This window comes from Cervus elaphus, chromosome 30, assembly GCF_910594005.1.
Source record: "Cervus elaphus chromosome 30, mCerEla1.1, whole genome shotgun sequence".
Taxonomy (NCBI): Eukaryota; Metazoa; Chordata; class Mammalia; order Artiodactyla; family Cervidae; genus Cervus; species Cervus elaphus.
Window position 1 is genome coordinate 25,182,331 of NC_057844.1, and position 16,678 is coordinate 25,199,008.

Here is a 16,678-nt window from a genome sequence, read left to right on the forward strand (position 1 = left end):
CTCCTTCCTAATTTTTCTTATAGATACCATACTTTCTTACCTCCCGGCAGCCTTTCCCTCTTGAGTTCATGTTAATAAAAATTAGAAATTCTCTATTAAAAAGAAGGTTTTATGGTATTAGTAAATATTTACTTAACATCAGAAGCCTAATATGTTTTTGAGAAGCTAAAGACAAAAAAACAGCCATTATAATGATCCCCTGAAACTCAGAATTTGATTGTTTCTGATGTTTTAGAGACAGTAATGATAATACCTACCATTTATTGAGTGCTGTCTGTGTGCCAACCACTGCTGTGAGCACTTAGTACACAGTCACTCACCTGACTTTTACAACAGGAGACGAAACTGAGGCACAAGCAGTCACCTGCCCAGCTCACACGGCTAGGAGATGGAGACGTCATGATTCCAGCCCGCAAAGCCCGCATCCGGGGCCTACGCTCTTTCATGACCACGCTACTGCAGTGTCTGAAGGTATGATAACTGGGGACGTGTAAATAGAAGGCTTCAGCAGCACATAAATACAACATTGTAAGTTATGTGGAAAAGTAAATAAGCTAAAAATGACTCCAGTAGTTTCAACAACAGTGATACTGTCACATCTGCATTAGACTATAAGCTCTCTTAAAACAGAGACCATTTCTTATTCAAATTAGTATTCTCAGGGACTTCCCGGGCGGTCCAGGGGTTAAGAATCCATACTTCCATTGCAAGGGCCTCGTTGAGGAACTTAGATCCCGCGTGTCACTCAGCATAGCCAAAAAATAGATAAATAAAAATAAATTTTTTAAAAAACTAGTATTCCCAGTACAGTGCTTATCATAAACACTTAATTATTGATCAAGTGAATAAACAAATTATTCACTACCAGGTTTCGAGAACCTTTAAGTCACTTAAACAGAACAAGTCACTTGAACGAGTCACTTGAACAAGAACAGAACAAGTCACTTGAACAGAACAAGGCTTATGCAAGTAGAAATGAGAGAAAACAAACAAAGACCTTGAGCATTTACAAGAATTTAAAGTTACAAGCCTTGAGCCAAAAATAAGATCCTTAATGAAACTATAATAAGACAATAAAATAATTTATTGCTATTTGCAAACTAGTGATAAAAATGTGTTTGAAGCATAGGGGAAATTTCAGGAAAAGTTTCAGTATTTTTTTATGCAACTCACCCTTGAGCACTGTTACAGGTTTCTGGTATGCTTGATATGAAGCACAGGTTCACCTAAGCTAACAGTGTGGCACAGACTCGGAGGCACTCTAAGAGAAACATGTATCATATATAGGTATGGTTACCCACCTTTCAGAAATGAAACAGGCTTAGACCAGTGATTGGCCCATGATCACACAAGTAGCCAGTATCCTGCTTCTGCTAAAATAAAAAAATAGGAAACATACATGGGTGTGATTAAAACTGAAGGCACAGTCTGATTATAATCAGACATCATTATCATTTATGTTCAACCTTCTGACCTGTTCTTACAGAATGTGTATGTATCCATGGAGTTTATTTGACTCAAGATTACGTCTGAATGATAACATCTTTCTTGCCATCTATAATGCTGTATCTCTGTGTCACTGTGTATTTCCACTATTCATAGCTGATTCCCCAGTTCTGTTTTCCATTTTTTTTTCATTCAGTTACAATAGCCTTGCCTTTTATTTTATTTGTGTGTCTCCAAAGCATCCTAAATTGTGATTGTTCAGTAAAGGTTTCCCAAATGGTTAGATAATGCTACCATTACAATTCATTTGCTGAAGCAAAGAATTACATGAATGAAGTTATCCATTTTATCAACAGCTAAATCCCCTGAAGTAGTCTAATGGGTTGCTTTGTTTTTGTGCAAACTCAAAAGCACCAAATCTACAAACTAATGATTTTAACATGTCCATCCTATATAGGACTCATTTAGAATTCTCTGATTTTGAATTAAAACTCATTAGTATTTTGATGATCCCAAAAAGCAATACCTTACAGATCTGATCCTTTAGACAATAACTGCTGTTCTACAACCGAACACTACAGGAAAGAATGGTGCCCTCACACCTGCTGACAACAGCAAAGGCTGAGTGAGGACCTAGATGCACACCCTCATGAGGCTAGAATCAGGCACCTGGACACCCTGACCTGGGCGATGTCACAGAAGGCCCAGCGGCGAGCAGGACTTCCACCCCCAACAGCCAACCCTGACTCCGCCGGGGGTGCCTGCACTTGGGCTCCCTCCCTGCTGGGATGGGGTCAGAGGAGGTGCTTCCTCCCATGGCCGAGCAGCAACGAAGCCACCCCACCGCGGTGACAATGAAGACCTGTAGTGAGCAAGAACTCCGACCCCTACTCACGTGTAATAAACAGTCCTCCTTCCTTTGGGTGTCAGTGGGGGCCAAGTGGGGAGCCTATACGTACACCTCCCCCAGCAGTATAACAAGATGGTGCTGCTGCTTCTCAACCAGAGTAGCGTCAGTTAAAACAGAAAGTCTGAATAAGATCCAGAGTCTCACAACATAATAAAAAATGTCCGTGTTTCAAAAGAAAATCACTTGTCGAAACAGGAACCAGAAAAACCTCAACTTGAATGAAAAAAGACAAGAGATGCTGACACAGATCACAGAGATGTTAGGATTCTCTGAAAAGGATTCTACAGCAGCCATGATAAAAATGTTTCCACATAATTACAAACGTGCTTGAAATTAATGGAAAAATTAGAAAGCTTCAGCAGAGAAACAAACTCAGCAAAGAAAACGAAGAGATTGAGGAGAACCAAACGGAAATTTTAGAACTGAATAAAAAGCTTGGTGGATAAGCTCAACAGTAGAATGGGAGTGGCAAAGAAAAGAATCAGTAAACTCAAGATAGCACAATAGAAATTATTCAATCTGATCAAGAGAGAGAAAATAGAATAGTAATTAAAAATGGCTCAGTGAAACTAATAAGATCTAACAGTATTATAAAAAAAAAAAAATACTAACTGAAAACTCCTCAAACTTGGCAAAAGGCATAGAATCACAGAATCAGATTCCTTATAGGATAAACCCAAAGAAATCTATACCAAGACACATCATAATTAAACTTTGGAAAACTAAAGACAGAACAAATCTTGAAAGCCACAAAAAAAAAAGAAGAAGACAGCGTCCCTGTAATAGGGAAACAATCAGAATGACTGAATTTACCATCAGAGACTATGCTGGTCAGAAGGATGTGGCACACTATTTTTAAAGTACTAAAAATAAGAAACTGTCAATGCAGAATCTCATACTCAGGAAAAAAAAAAAAACCAACCTTCAAGTATAAAGGGGAAATAAAAACAATCTCAGATGGTTAGAGAATTGGACACCCACAGACCTACCCTAAAACAATGGCTAAACAGAAAACATCAAAGGACGAAAACTTGGAACCCTAGGAAGGAAGAAAATACATGGTAAGAAGAATACAGATGAATACAAAAGACTTTCCTTCTCTTCAAGAGTTTTATATTATGTTTGATGGTAGAAGCAAACACTATAAAAATCTGATGTGGTTCTAAATGTGTATAGCAAAATTTATAAGACAGTTTATTATAGAGGAGGGAGGGTAAAGGGGCAAGAAACAGAGGTTACAGTCATTGCAATCCCCTAGGCAATCTTCTGACATCACAGCTGGGGAGCTATGACCCACTGCTGGAGAATCAGTAAGTTAAGTGTGCAATTACAGCCCGATCTGTCTTTTTTTAAGATAAAAAGTATTAGCAGAAGGTGACAGGTTCTCATACTGAAGAAGGTAGGGTAAGCGTTTAACCCATTAATATTTTCCACTATGATTACTGTTCTCTTTCCACTAAAGAGAAGAGAGAATCAAGATTACATAAAGAAAGAAATGAATCGAGATTGTAAAATTTAAAATTTTGTTTAGTCAAGTCCCATACAGTTTTGTAATTTCTCAAACACCTGTCCGTTCACCATTGCTGATGATTAAATCAGTGCAGCTGAATTTAGCTGCAGTTACATCACATTCACTTTTTAAAAATGACCATTTCAAAAAAAAATAAAAATGACCATTTCAGAAAACATACTTCCAATAAAAACTGAACCTTATTTACATTTCTTATAGGAAATATATGTCAGATATTGAAATTTCATTAAAAATGTGGTTTCTTGCACATCATTCTTCCCTCTGGATAGACAACAGATGTGGATGGATACTGTTTAGGTGAATCACGAGACATTTTCCCAGTGATGAAAGCTGTGTGCATCACAGTTTTCTTATCTATGAAGTGATAAGACAGACAGTACCTGAGCAGCCTCCCTATACGGTTACTATCAGAATTAAATGAACTAATGCAAGCCTAAGCTTTAAAAAGAAAAGCTTTATGGAAATGTAAGATAACACATATGCACACATCAGAAAGAGTATTTTTGTACCTGGTAAATGCAGAATGGCTCAGCAGTGAAGAATCTGCCTACCAATGCAGGAGATGCAGGTTCTATCCCTGGGTCAAGAAGATCCCCTCAAAAAGGAAATGGCAACCCACTCCAGTCTTCTTGCCTGGGAAAACCTATGGACGTAGGAGCCTGGTGTGCTACAGTCCATGGGGTCACAAAGATTCAGACACGACTTAATGACTAAACAATAACAAATGCAGAATAGTATCTCGTTTTATTGTTTATGACCTTTATTCTAAGGTAATATGACTTTTTTTCCCTCCACCCAAACTTTTCTCTTAAAGAGGAAAGCCAAAAGTAATGAATCTATTTTCTTCTATGCTTAACTATTTTCAATAGAGGCCTTAAAAGTAGACTAAGGCTCACCAAACAATATGCAGTATGATAGAAGCACAGACATGATTAAGATCCTTTATGAATCTTAAATTCTGTATGAACATGAAACATTATATTTGTACAGAAAATGCTTTCAGAGATGTTCTTTTATTCTCATTTAAAGAGTTTTGAATATCTCTTCTATTTCTCCCGGATTCATTCCGTCAGAAGTCATCTATAAATTAAAAATAAAGAGCAATGTGTGGGTCAAACAGTATAAACTTTATCAAGCCCTTATAAAAAAGAAAATGCCACAGAGCATGGCAAAAAGTCAACCTGCTGATAAACACCAGGGAGAAACTTGCATCTTCCAGCCAGGCATCTTGCTGGTCTAGTGGTCTCAGCCTGTCCTTTAAAATAGAAAGGGAGAGACTTTTCCTCATCAATTTCAGTTAAATGCAAAAACTTGACTTGAAGGGTTTGGTTAAAGGGATGGCATTAGGAGGTGGAGCCTTTGGGGATGATTTGGTTTAGATAAGGTCACGAGGGAACCTGAGGTCACATGGGAAGCCCCCATGACACAGTCAGTGTCCTTACAAAAGAGAAAGAGAGGAGAGCTTGCTCTCTTGGGCACATGAGGATATAACGCAAAGACAGCCATGTGCAAACAAGGAAGAAGGGTTCTCACCACACACCGAGTCTGCCGACACCTTGATCTTGGACCTCCAGAACTGTGCTGTGAGAAATAGATTTCAGTTGGTTAAGATACCCGTGCTTAGTAGCAAAACTCAACCATAATTCTGTGATGCCTTAGGATATTGCCTTCTATTTCAGAACATATTCACAAAGTTTCCAAATCAAAACTAAATTTATCTTCATCTTAAAAACAAACTCCTGCTATTCAAAAAGAATGGGATCCCATAGAGTTCTGGAGAGATCAGATGCCACAAAATTAAGCACCACCCCTCACAACCCACAAAAATGATACTGAAATAAGTAGATGATATTTAAATGAAAAAGTCATTAAAACTGGTTTGGAGTGTATGCTGCATATACCATCAAATAATTAACTTCTACATAAAAATAAGAATAAACCTTATCCTTACTCTACAGGTAAGTTTTGTGAACCATATGACTCTCCACGTCCTTCAACATGCCCACCGCTTCCCCAAAATGACCGTGAATCACCCCTACCTTCACCCCTCAACACACACACAAATACGCAATTATTGTTAGATTTTCAAAAAGAAGATCAGAGGCAGGCATTGGTACAACAGAAGTACAAAGTAGGATCTCTGCATCTATGGTTTACTGCAGACTTTCACAGCCTTGCACTGTGCTGGGCATATGACAAGTGAAAAGAATGAGCCTTCTCATGGGTGAGGGGGCTACCCTTCCTACCACCAGTTTATGGGCTGCAGCAGCTCACGTTCTGCCAAGTTCTTGTAATTCAGAAAAGAGAGGGGGGCTTCATTTTGCCGTGGTTTTCAGGTTTTGAACCAAAATCTTACTGGCATTTCTACCAAATCACAACCCGTGACTGAATGACCCATGAATCCTGTAGTGTAGTTTTTTGGTGGAAGTTGTAACGTGCGTGTGTGCTTATCCAGTTGTGTCTGACTCCTTGTGATCCCATGGACCGTAACCCATCAAGCTCCTCTGTCCGTGGAATTTTCCAGGCCAGAATACTGGAATGGGCTGCCATGCCTTCCTCCAGGTGATCTTCCCAAACCAGGGATCCAATCCGCGTCTCCTGTGTCACCTGCTCTAACCAGCAATACAATTGCAGCCAATCAAAAACTCAAGAGGGGAAAAACAGTGTTTAGATTTTCTATTGCAAGAATATTCAGCTTCTGAAAAATGGGGTGTCAACTCTGAGCCTTCCTTCCCAGAGTCGGCATTTTCTCCTTGGAAATCAGATCTGATTGTTCAGGGGGTCTAAAGGATTAACCTGCTCTCCTAGGTTTAGGGGATACATGACAGGCATGGAATAAGTGACAGGATAACTTCTGCATGCCAAAATTTCTTGGCATGTAAATGAGAATGTACAGAAAACACAAACTACACACCCTCAAAGAATCTGCAGAAGCAAGCCCTGCCAAGAGCGCAGAGAACTCGGGGAACCTACAAAGACTGTGCTGGGAGCCTGAGCCAGCACCGCAGAGGTTACTGTTGATTGCTCTGCGCTGAGTCCTCTGCATTGTCTAATGCACCTAAGGGAAGGAAACAGTGGCTGGGTCATTTCTTAACAAGATTAAAAAAACCAATAAACTACAGGATATCAATTCTGAGCATCTAATTAGTTTACCTACAATAAAATGCCCAGGAAATGCAATTGGTAGCAGTCCAAAGGTTTCCTGAACTTTCACACCCAGAGCGATCTCAAACTTAACACCTAGTCTGGAGCACAGGTGTATAAAGATGATTCAAATGCGAACACAAATGCTGTTTTACACAGGGTCGTTGCTCAGCGGGCAACAGTGTGATAATGCAAGCATGGCATCTGCCACAGGAAGAAAGTGCAGTGCTTTGAGGACAAGAAAAGGCAGTTCACATGAAAAGATGCTAGACATCACTCATTATCAGAGAAATGCAAATCAAAGCCACAAGGAGGTACCATTACACACCAGTCAGAATGGCTGCTATCCAAAAGTCTACAAGCAATAAATGCTGGAGAGGTTGTGGAGAAAAGGGAACCCTCTTACACTGTTGGTGGGAATGCAAACTAGTACAGCCGCTATGGAGAAGAGTGTGGAGATTCCTTAAAAAAACTGGAAATAGAACTGCCATATGACCCAGCAATCCTGCTGCTGGGCATACACACTGAGGAAACCAAAATTGAAAGAGACACATGCACCCTAATGTTATTGCAGCACTGTTTATAATAGCCAGGACATGGAAGCAAGCTAGATGCCCATCAGCAGATGAATGGATAAGATAGCTGTGGTACATATACACAATGGAATATTACTCAGCCATTAAAAAGAATACATTTGAATCAGTTCTAATGAGGTGGATGAAACTGGAGCCTATTATACAGAGTGAAATAAGCCAGAAAGAAAAACACCAATACAGTATACTAACGCATATATATGGAATTTAGAAAGATGGTAACAATAACCCTGTATGCGAGACAGGAAAAGAGACACAGATGTACTGAACAGTCTTTTGGACTCTGTGGGAGAAGGCGAGGGTGGGATGATATGGGAGAATGGCATTGAAACATGTAAGTTATCATATGTGAAACAAATTGCCAGTCCAGGTTCGATGCATGAGACAGGGTGTTTGGGGCTGGTACACTGGGATGACCCAGAGGGATGGGATGGGGAGGGAGGTGGGAGGGTGGTTCGGGATGGGGAACACATGTACACCCACGGCAGATTCAAGTCAATGTATGGCAAAACCAATATAATGTTGTAAAGTAAAATTAATTAAGTAAAAAAAAAAAAAGAAAAGGCAGTTCAATTCACGGCCTTGCGTTTCACGGGTATCAGGTCCTTCTGGAGGACCAATTTTCCTACATACAGAAGCAAACTGAATACTGTCCCTTGTGGCTTTATTATCCTTTCTAGTATTCTTTCATCCCTGCAGTAAATGCCTTTTCTATGAAGAACCGCTGGCTGATGGGGGTCAAAGGCCATCAGTAAGCTGGTGGCATTTCTTACACATGTTCTGAGCGGGTTCGAGGGGCCCACAGCCGCCTCCAAAGGCAGGCTATCCAGGGGGATAGGCGGCCGTGAGCAAGGAAGGTTGTCCATTAACGCTGCTCGGTGCCCATAAGGTTGTATCTTTATTAGATTAGATAACAGTATATATTATAGGCTAGGCTGTTAAGCAAATAAATACGGGTAAGGAAACGACAACCCACAAAATTACATGGCTAGTTTTAACCACCACTCACCACTCTGTGTGAGTCGATTTTCATCCGCTTGTGCAGGAGCAAACCAGTTACTCTGGCGCTGTCGGCTGGGGGTAATGACCCCCTTCACTCTTGCAAAGCAAGTAAGAGACAAACAGCAAGGAACAGCCACCCTCGGGGCCCAGAAACACGTCGGGAAGAGCCACTTGGTGGGGGCGGCGGTTTCCAAACCGATTTGTCGGTCCCACACCTCGAGTTCTGGAAACGGTCCTCCGGCCTCGGGCTCCAGGTGGGGAGGCAGGACGTCTCCGGGAATCCGGCGAGGTGCCCCCGCCGCTCTGCCGAGGGGGTCGAGCCGCGGGCGAGGGGAGTCGGGTCTCACCGGAGGACGGGGACGCCGCCCGGGGGGCCGGGAGACCCCTCTCCGGGGCGTCCCCGAGGCGCCCCCGCCGCGGGCTTCCGCGCACGTGGCCGCGGGGCGGGCCGCGCTCCCCCTCCTCGCGGGCTCCCCGAGCGGCTCCGGGCGCGCGGCGGCGGGCGGGGGCGGACCCGCGAGCAGGGCTCCTGGCGGCTTTCCAGGTCGGCGCACTAATACGGGCGATGAGGCTTCGCGGCTCCAGTCTGACTGACGCCGGCTGGGGCCGCCGCCGCCGCCGCCGCTGCAGCCGCTGTCTCGGTCCCCGCCGCCGCCGCCGCCGCCGCCGCCGGGCCCTGCAGGCGCTGGGCGCGCGCAGCCAGGCAGTGAGTGCAGCCGCTCCGAGCGGGCGGCCGGGGGACCCACCTCGGGGCGGGGGGCGGCCAGACCTCCGTGGGTGGGTGGGTGGGGGGGGCGATGAGTAGCAGCGCGGGGACAGGTAAGAGATGCCCTCCCCGGCGCGCGCCGGGCGTGTGCGTGTCTGGACGCGTGTGCAGCGAAGTTTTTCTTCCACGGGGAAGGGTCTGGCGTGTGGCCGGGCCCTTTGTGCTCCCCGTCCCTGTATCTCCTTGGTGGGGCCTGTCTGGGGTGGGGCGGGAGGGGACGGCTCCGGGGAGCCGGCCGCCCGGGCCGCCGGCACCGGGGACCTGTCAGCGGAGGCTCGGCCCGCCGGCGTGCGGGCTGTGGCCCGGGGCGGGGGCCGGGGTGCGCGCTTGCCCTGCGTGCCCCCCAGCCCTTCCCGCCCCCGGCCCGGGGCTGGGTACCGCACCGAGGACAGGCTCCGTGGAGACCCAGACTCGCAGCTGAGTAACCGTTTGCCGTGGCCGGAGGGCTTGGGGAGGACACTGGAGAAAGCGGGGTGCATGCAGGGCAGCGAATGTGACTCAGCTGGCCTCCCCGGCCGCCTGTCTCAGAAGGTTTTTACTCTGCTTACCTTTGAGGCACGCGAAATGAGCAAGGGGAAAAAAAAGTTAGGAATGTTGTTCAAGTGTCTCTAGGCTAAGCTTGGATTGTGCTGGGAGCCGGGGTGTTTGTCTTTTTCCTGCGCCTGCCGTTCGGTGCCAAGGCTCCGCAGAGGGGAGGGGGGCGAGGTGGGGAACAGATACAGGAGACTCAGTGACGCCAGCATTGTGATGGGAAGGAGGGGGTGCATTTTTATGGATGGCTAATCGCTGACAAGTCTTCCCGTTACTATTCCTTCCTCCTCCCACCCTTGACAGTGGAAATTTGAAATGATGGTTTAGAAATACTCCGTTGACTTGTTTCTGGGCGGGAACTGGGTACTCGTGAGAAATCACCTACAAATGAGGTAAAATCGAGTTTGGGAATGAAATTGCACGTCAGTTCTTTACCCAGTAATTCACAGTCGGATACACACCCACGGGTCACTGTGGATGGCTTTGAACGGATCCAGTTTACAAGTACCATTTTCTGTGGCTTGCCAGATTTCTCGGATGATCTTTTGGAAGGGTTGCCGAACAGGAATGATAGATGGCTGTAAAGTCATAAGGCACTTAATAATGCTAGCTCCTTGGCCATAACTGAGCCAGGCATTTGAGGCATCCTTCTGGGTGAGTGATAAGTTAATCCTACAGCGTGTCTTCTGCCTTGGGATTCCTGTCGCTGTGAGGGAATGCCATTGGACGTTTACATTGTAGAAATAGTGATCTACATTTAAAAAGGAAGTAAAAGTAAAACCCAAACACATTCTCCTAACTCCAGATAGACAGTTCAATTAGTAAGTGTCCCTGTGTTTGTAGGAAACCATGAGCAAGATTTTGGACCGCTTTCACGTTTGTGGTTATCCAAGAAGGACGCTGCAGATAAGAAAATGATGTAATCATTTATAAATAAGGAGCGTTTAAAATATATTATGATAGAAGTTGCAAATAACGTATCAGAAAAGAAACTTTTATTGGCAATGATCGCCTTCATTGATGGCAAGACAACTGTCTTTAGCGGACAGCCTTCAGCCTGTTAATCTATTCTGACACAACCAACTCCCATTTTTATGCTTGACTGGCCATCTTTGTCAGAGCTGTTTTTTGCTTGGGCTCTTTGGTTTCAAGCTACGTTTAAGAGAATGCCAACATACTCTTGATCTGAGCAAACTCCTTTTTATCAGCACAGAGTTTACTAAAAATCAAAGATACAAACAAATTTTAGGCTATACCTCTAAACACTTCACAATTCTCACATCTTTGTTATCTGTTAAAGTCAGCGTGAACTATTTGACTTTGCTTCTTTAAAAATTTTCTTTTTTTAATATATTTCCACTTAATGAGTAATCAGAAAATATTCACAAATGTCAACTACTACTCTCTGGTTGCCCAAGACCATGGGATGAGACAGAAAGGTTTTTCTTGTTAATGAAACATTGCCAAGGATTCTAGAAGTAATAAACAACTGGTAAATTTGTTTATCCTTTCTAATCATGTGGTCAGTTGGAGGAGGAAAAAAATCCAGAAATTATTTCATAAAGATTAAAATAGTCAATTTCAATTTTACAAACAATTTCATTCTTTTTAATGAGAGTGCAATTTCCTTTGCCGTATTTGAAGAGTTGGTATTTAATAAGTGGTCACCATAGCACTTAGGCAACTAACTAGTTTATATGTGACATCCCCTCTGCAATAAATAAAACAGCAATTTCATCATGTTTGGCTTAAGTATGTTGGAAATAATACACAAAATGTACTCTGATATAAGGGAAGCTAAAAGTTATGAAAATGAAGAAGTGGTTTTTCTTAAATTTGGAAAACATACTACCTTGAATTTTAAAGCTCTAACAAGGCATAGTGCAAATTTTCTGCTCACCACGTCTAACATTTAGTGAGAAATTCAGAAGCGGGGAATAGTCTGGAATCGAAAGCATGAGTCTCTTCAAATAGTTGTGATTCTAGGCTGTTGGATTTATATTTCCTTGGTTACTGTTGCCAGTGAGTTGAAAAGTTATTCTAAAAGGGGGAAAAAAGCAAACAGTAAATTCGTGAGTGATTTTAACAGTATGAGCACGTTAGAACATTAACCTAGTGAACTGTTCATGACAGGAGTAGGGGCATAACAACAACAATAAATATCTTTTGGATATAAACTAGCCTTTAAAAATAAATATTCCTATAAATTATGTCTCTCAAGAAACATGGGGTAACTAGAGTTAAGATTTCAAGATGTTTGTTAGCATTAGAAACCATCAGACCCATAGAAGCTGAGTGTTCTTGCCAGTGGCCCACAGCCTGACACTTGCCACCCCAAACCATCTGAACAGCACCCACTACTCTCTGTGTCCGCCTTGAGCTGACCCCTGACCAATTTCCAGGCTTCTCTTCTCACTCCTTCCATATTTTATGCTGCAATTGAAATAAAGAATTGTGGTTTCCCCTGCTTATTACCCTGGCTTTCGTCTCCTCTGCACGTGTCCTCACGCCAAGGCCTAGAATGCCTTCCTCTGCTTCCCCACCTCTCACCAGATCCACAGGCCTGCCAGCACCTTCCTCATCTTTTACAGTCCTGTCTAGGTGTGTCCTCAGATGCCCCTGGTCGCAGGTGTGTCCTCCTTTGAGCATCTAATGGCCCTTGGCACTTTGCATCCTTGCATCTTGTCTCTTAGTGAATTCCTCATTTGCTAATTTCTTTTTTCTCCTCAGACAGTCCTGTCAAAACTCTGTGAAGGAAAGGACCTTGTTCTGTCTATCTTTTCCATTTGTTTCATGCCGACTACCGTACCCTGTCTAGTGCTTGGTCAATAAATATGAATTCAGTGGCACGTCTTTCACTGAACCCATGGTCTGAAATAAAATCTGTAAAGGAGTTTCCCCTGAATGATAGGTGTTACTGGTCCATCTTTCAGGAAGCCAGTGTTGAGCTGGAGCTGAGGACTGAGGACCGTGGAAAGTGACCCCAGCCCCCACCCCTGCCCAGTGGAACCTCTTTCTCCTGAATATTGTGGTTGAGCGTTAGAGTCAGGAAAGCTTCTATGATACTCTTATTGCATTAGCAATTTTCCATATCAGATTCACTACATACACAATGGAAACCATTTAGCAAAGAAAAACCCAGATTTTTAATGTGATACGGCTACCACAATGAAACCCTAATTCGATTCCCCAGAAAATTGCTAACACAATATGCCGACCCCCTTCCCCCCGCAGCAGTAGCCACAGAAAAACTGATACTGTTTTTAGTGTATGTGTTTCAAACTCTGCTCACAAAAGAAGCCAACTGCTGCTGAGATGAGCTTCTGTTTTGGTCAGGTTGGGTGTAGAAGGGGTCTCGTCAGTCTCATCAGAAGACCTGAGTCCCCCTTCTGTGCCTTACTCATTACATTACCAAAAGATACTAAACCCCGTCTTAGCATGCATCACATGCTGTTTAGTGGTTCAGAATGAACAGAGTTAATATAATGTAAAAAATACAATTTGTATGTAAATATCATGCCTATATAATATAGCTGATTATACGGTTTTAACTGGGAAGTCTAATGAACTCAAAAACAGTTTTCTAAACTCAAGAAACTCTGAAATAAAGTTTAAATGCAAAATTTAAAGTGAAAATGCATGAATATTAAGATACAGATGATCGAAGAGCTGTTGGTTCTCACGCTTCATTCCCTAAACCATATTTAATTCAAAGACAAAACTTTAATCCATGAAATCAGTGTAAAGGAGTTCTCCAAAGTTCTGATTCTTCCAAAAAGACAGCTTTTATTTTCTTTTTTTTGGGGGGGGGGGCTAAATACTAAATATCAAAATCATTCTCTCTCTCCCTTCTGATTATCTGATATCACTGGTGGGGATTATTCTTATATATGAAATTTCCCTTAGGGAAATTTAATATTTCATATCCGATGACTTCCTTTTCCCCCCCTTTGTCACATTTACCTTTGAGGAGCCGCACATAGGAAATGTGTATTCCTCAATCACGCAGTGGGTTTAGAGCTTCAGTTGTGCAAAGCTGTCTCTGTTTACAAACACTGGGGTTATCAGGGATGGCCATCTAGTTTCCTTCCCACTAGACAGATAAGAGGTCACATGTGCTCTAGGGGCCACCCAGATGTGTTGACGGCCTTGGGGATTCTTCTTGAAGCAAATGAGGGGGTTTGGAAGTGGTGGAGGTGTCAATACTCTGAAGGATCAACAGCTTCACCTGAGGCTTCACCTGATCGATTCTGAGAGCACCTCCCAAGCCAGGCGGGCGGTGGGGGGCTCCTGCCTTCACAAACCCTTCTTAACCCTTGAGATATCTTCTTCCATGTAGCCTAATATTTTTCATTTTTTAATCTGTTAAACTGCTTGGAAGCTGATCGATTGTAGATTTGCTCTAGTTAATGTGTGTGTGTGTGAGTTTGTTTTTAGAAAGTGCAGTCCATTGTGAAATAGGTATTTGAGGCAGTTTATCAAAAACCTGGAAGGATTTTGTCCCAAGCACTTACGGGCTTTGGAAGGTTTAGAGCATATTTGCAGATTTTTTTTTCTTAAGGAGAGGGTGATGAATAGCAGAGTTCATCTAAAGTGGTACAAGTTGCTTTCTGAGTTGTTTAGTTGTTAAGTCACGTCCAACTCTTTGTGACCCCATGGACTATAGCCTGCCATGCTCCTCTGTCCATAGGTTTTCCCAGGCAAGAGTACTGGAGTGGGTTGCCATTTCCTTCTCCAGGGGATCTTCCTGACCCACAGGTCGAACTCATGTCTCCCGTATTGGCTGGCTGGCTGGCAGGTTCTTCACTGCTGAGCCACCAGGGAAGCCCTGCTTTCTGAGCACTATCTAATTTAATTGACTTGGCAGTACCACATTTCAGAAGACAACTCAGAAAAAGATGACAAATTCCATCAGAATTCTCCATCTCTTGGTAGACTCTTTAACATCTCCTATTAATCACACTTCATTATAAATCCATTCATTCATCTTGCCTTTTTATTTGCTAAGCATCACACTTGACAGAATTGGAGTTCTGTAGGAAGAGGAAGGAGAAAGAGAAGGTCATTTAAAAGTTGGTGCATTAGGACAGTTGCGAGGGTTGGAGGTACCTGAGCTTGGGGAGAGGGTGCGGCAGAAAGCAGGTCGGCAGATGCCCACGGTGGACATCAGCTATTTGGGTGAGTTTTAGCAGAATTAGAGGCCACCTGTACCAGGAGTTCAGGTGAATATTCATTGGAAGGACTGATGCTGAAGCTGAAACTCCAATACTTTGGCCACCTGGTGTGAAGAACTGACTCATTGGAAAAGACCCTGATGCTGGGCAAGATTGAGGGCAGGAGGAGACGGGGACAACAGAGGATGAGATGGTTGGATGGCATCACCGACTTGATGGACATGAGTTTGAGCAAGCTGCGGAGTTGATGATGGACAGGGAAGCCTGGCGTGCTGCAGTCCATGGGGTTGCAAAGAGTCAGACACAACTGAGCGACTGAACTGAATTGTACCAGGAGTGGAGAGCTTCTTGGTAGGCTGGCCAGCAAATTTATCATCTATCAGGACATTGTTTCTCTGGGAAAAGAAATTCCAGTTTTCCAGTGACCACACAGAAATGAATATGACTTGTTTGTAAAGTGGGACCGCCAGGGGTTAAAGACATGAGTGATTATCATTAATGATATGAGTGATTATTAGAAGCCAATGAATGTGAAAAATGAGAAAATGTGTGAAGTTAAAAGGATATGCGGTCCCAAGTGCTTTTCTTTCCCTTGTTGATACCTTTATATCATTCTTGCCCTATCTCCTAGTGAAGTGAAGTGAAAGTCACTTAGTCGTGTCCAACTCTTTATGACCCCATGGAATACACAGTCCATGGAATTCTCCAGGCCAGAATACTGGAGTGGGTACCTTTTCCCTTCTCCAGGGGATCTTCCCGTCCCAGGAATCAAACTGGGGTCTTCTGCATTGCAAGTGGATTCTTTACCAGCTGAGCTACCAGGGGAAAATCCATTTCTATTTCCTAGGGGTAGTTGGATTTCATTTTTAGGAGCAAAAGTTCGATGTGATGTTTGTCAAAGACAAACCCTTGTGTACATACATGCTTTCCTTTAGGATTTATTATTTATTATGTGTTTCCCAAGGCAGTTGTTAGGTGTTGGATGCTTGCAAACAGTGACAGATTGGTGCCTGGGTGTTATTTCAAAGGAGTGTTACCTTCTTTGTGTGATAATTGAACTAAATTGACTGCAAACAGCCATTAAATTTTTTTTTTAAATACTGTATTATGTTTTGGGGTCTTCTTAAAATGTGATTTTGTGGCTGTAAAAGTTGCTCTGGAAAGTGGGACTGACACATTTGGTCATTCATTCAATGTTATTTACTCTATGCCTTTTGTACCTATACTGCCTGTGAGGCCCCAAACCAGGCCCTTGGGACCATATAAAAAGGTAACCACATAGAGTAGCATAACAAAGTGAAACTCTGGTCTCCAGGATTTCTTAGCCTAATTAAGAGAGAGAGAGGTCAGGAAAGCAAATATCAAAATGTTTACCCGAGATTTTTATACCAAAAATTGTCATCTGATTTTTGTATTCTGATTTCTCTCTTTTTTTTTTCTGGCTAAAATTCCGTTTTAACTGTGTGTGAATTTTGAGTCATTCTTGACAAGGATAATTAGGACCATATTATGGTCTTTACAGTCCAAAGCCCCATATAAATAAAGAAGGCTGAGCGCCGAAGAATTGATGCTTTTGAACTG

At 43.1% G+C, this 16,678-nt stretch overlaps 2 protein-coding genes across 3 annotated transcripts in view; one reads left to right on the top strand and one right to left on the bottom strand.

Moving 5' to 3' along the window:
* Positions 1-4,626: 4,626 nt before the first annotated feature.
* LOC122686659 (translation initiation factor IF-2-like) lies at positions 4,627-15,090 on the bottom strand. Its single transcript, XM_043891863.1, has 5 exons — positions 15,033-15,090; positions 8,634-9,851; positions 5,428-5,468; positions 5,069-5,142; positions 4,627-4,967 (listed from the first exon to the last, which is right to left on the bottom strand). The coding sequence occupies exons 1-5, from the start codon at positions 15,088-15,090 to the stop codon at positions 4,964-4,966; spliced, it is 1,395 nt and encodes a 464-aa protein (XP_043747798.1). The 3' UTR covers positions 4,627-4,963.
* Positions 9,197-16,678, top strand: part of SMAD9 (SMAD family member 9) — a 65,815-nt gene continuing 58,333 nt past the window's right edge. The window contains exon 1 of one of the 2 annotated variants that reach the window (XM_043891571.1): positions 9,197-9,332. The gene's annotated coding sequence lies outside the window, so the exon portion shown is untranslated. Of the gene's footprint in view, positions 9,333-9,372; positions 9,446-16,678 lie in introns of those variants that run through there. The other variant, XM_043891572.1, reaches the window with a different exon arrangement.

Excerpts from the sequence above, each read along its gene's own strand:
- LOC122686659 (XM_043891863.1), bottom strand. The coding sequence starts at position 15,090 with ATGTCCACCGTGGGCATCTGCCGACCTGCTTTCTGCCGCACCCTCTCC. Across the intron at positions 9,852-15,032 it reads CACCCTCTCCCCAAGCTCAG|TGTCCTCCCCAAGCCCTCCG; the intron begins GTACCTCCAACC and ends CGCTTTCTCCAG. Across the intron at positions 5,469-8,633 it reads AAATCGACTCACACAGAGTG|CACAGTTCTGGAGGTCCAAG; the intron begins GTGAGTGGTGGT and ends TATTTCTCACAG.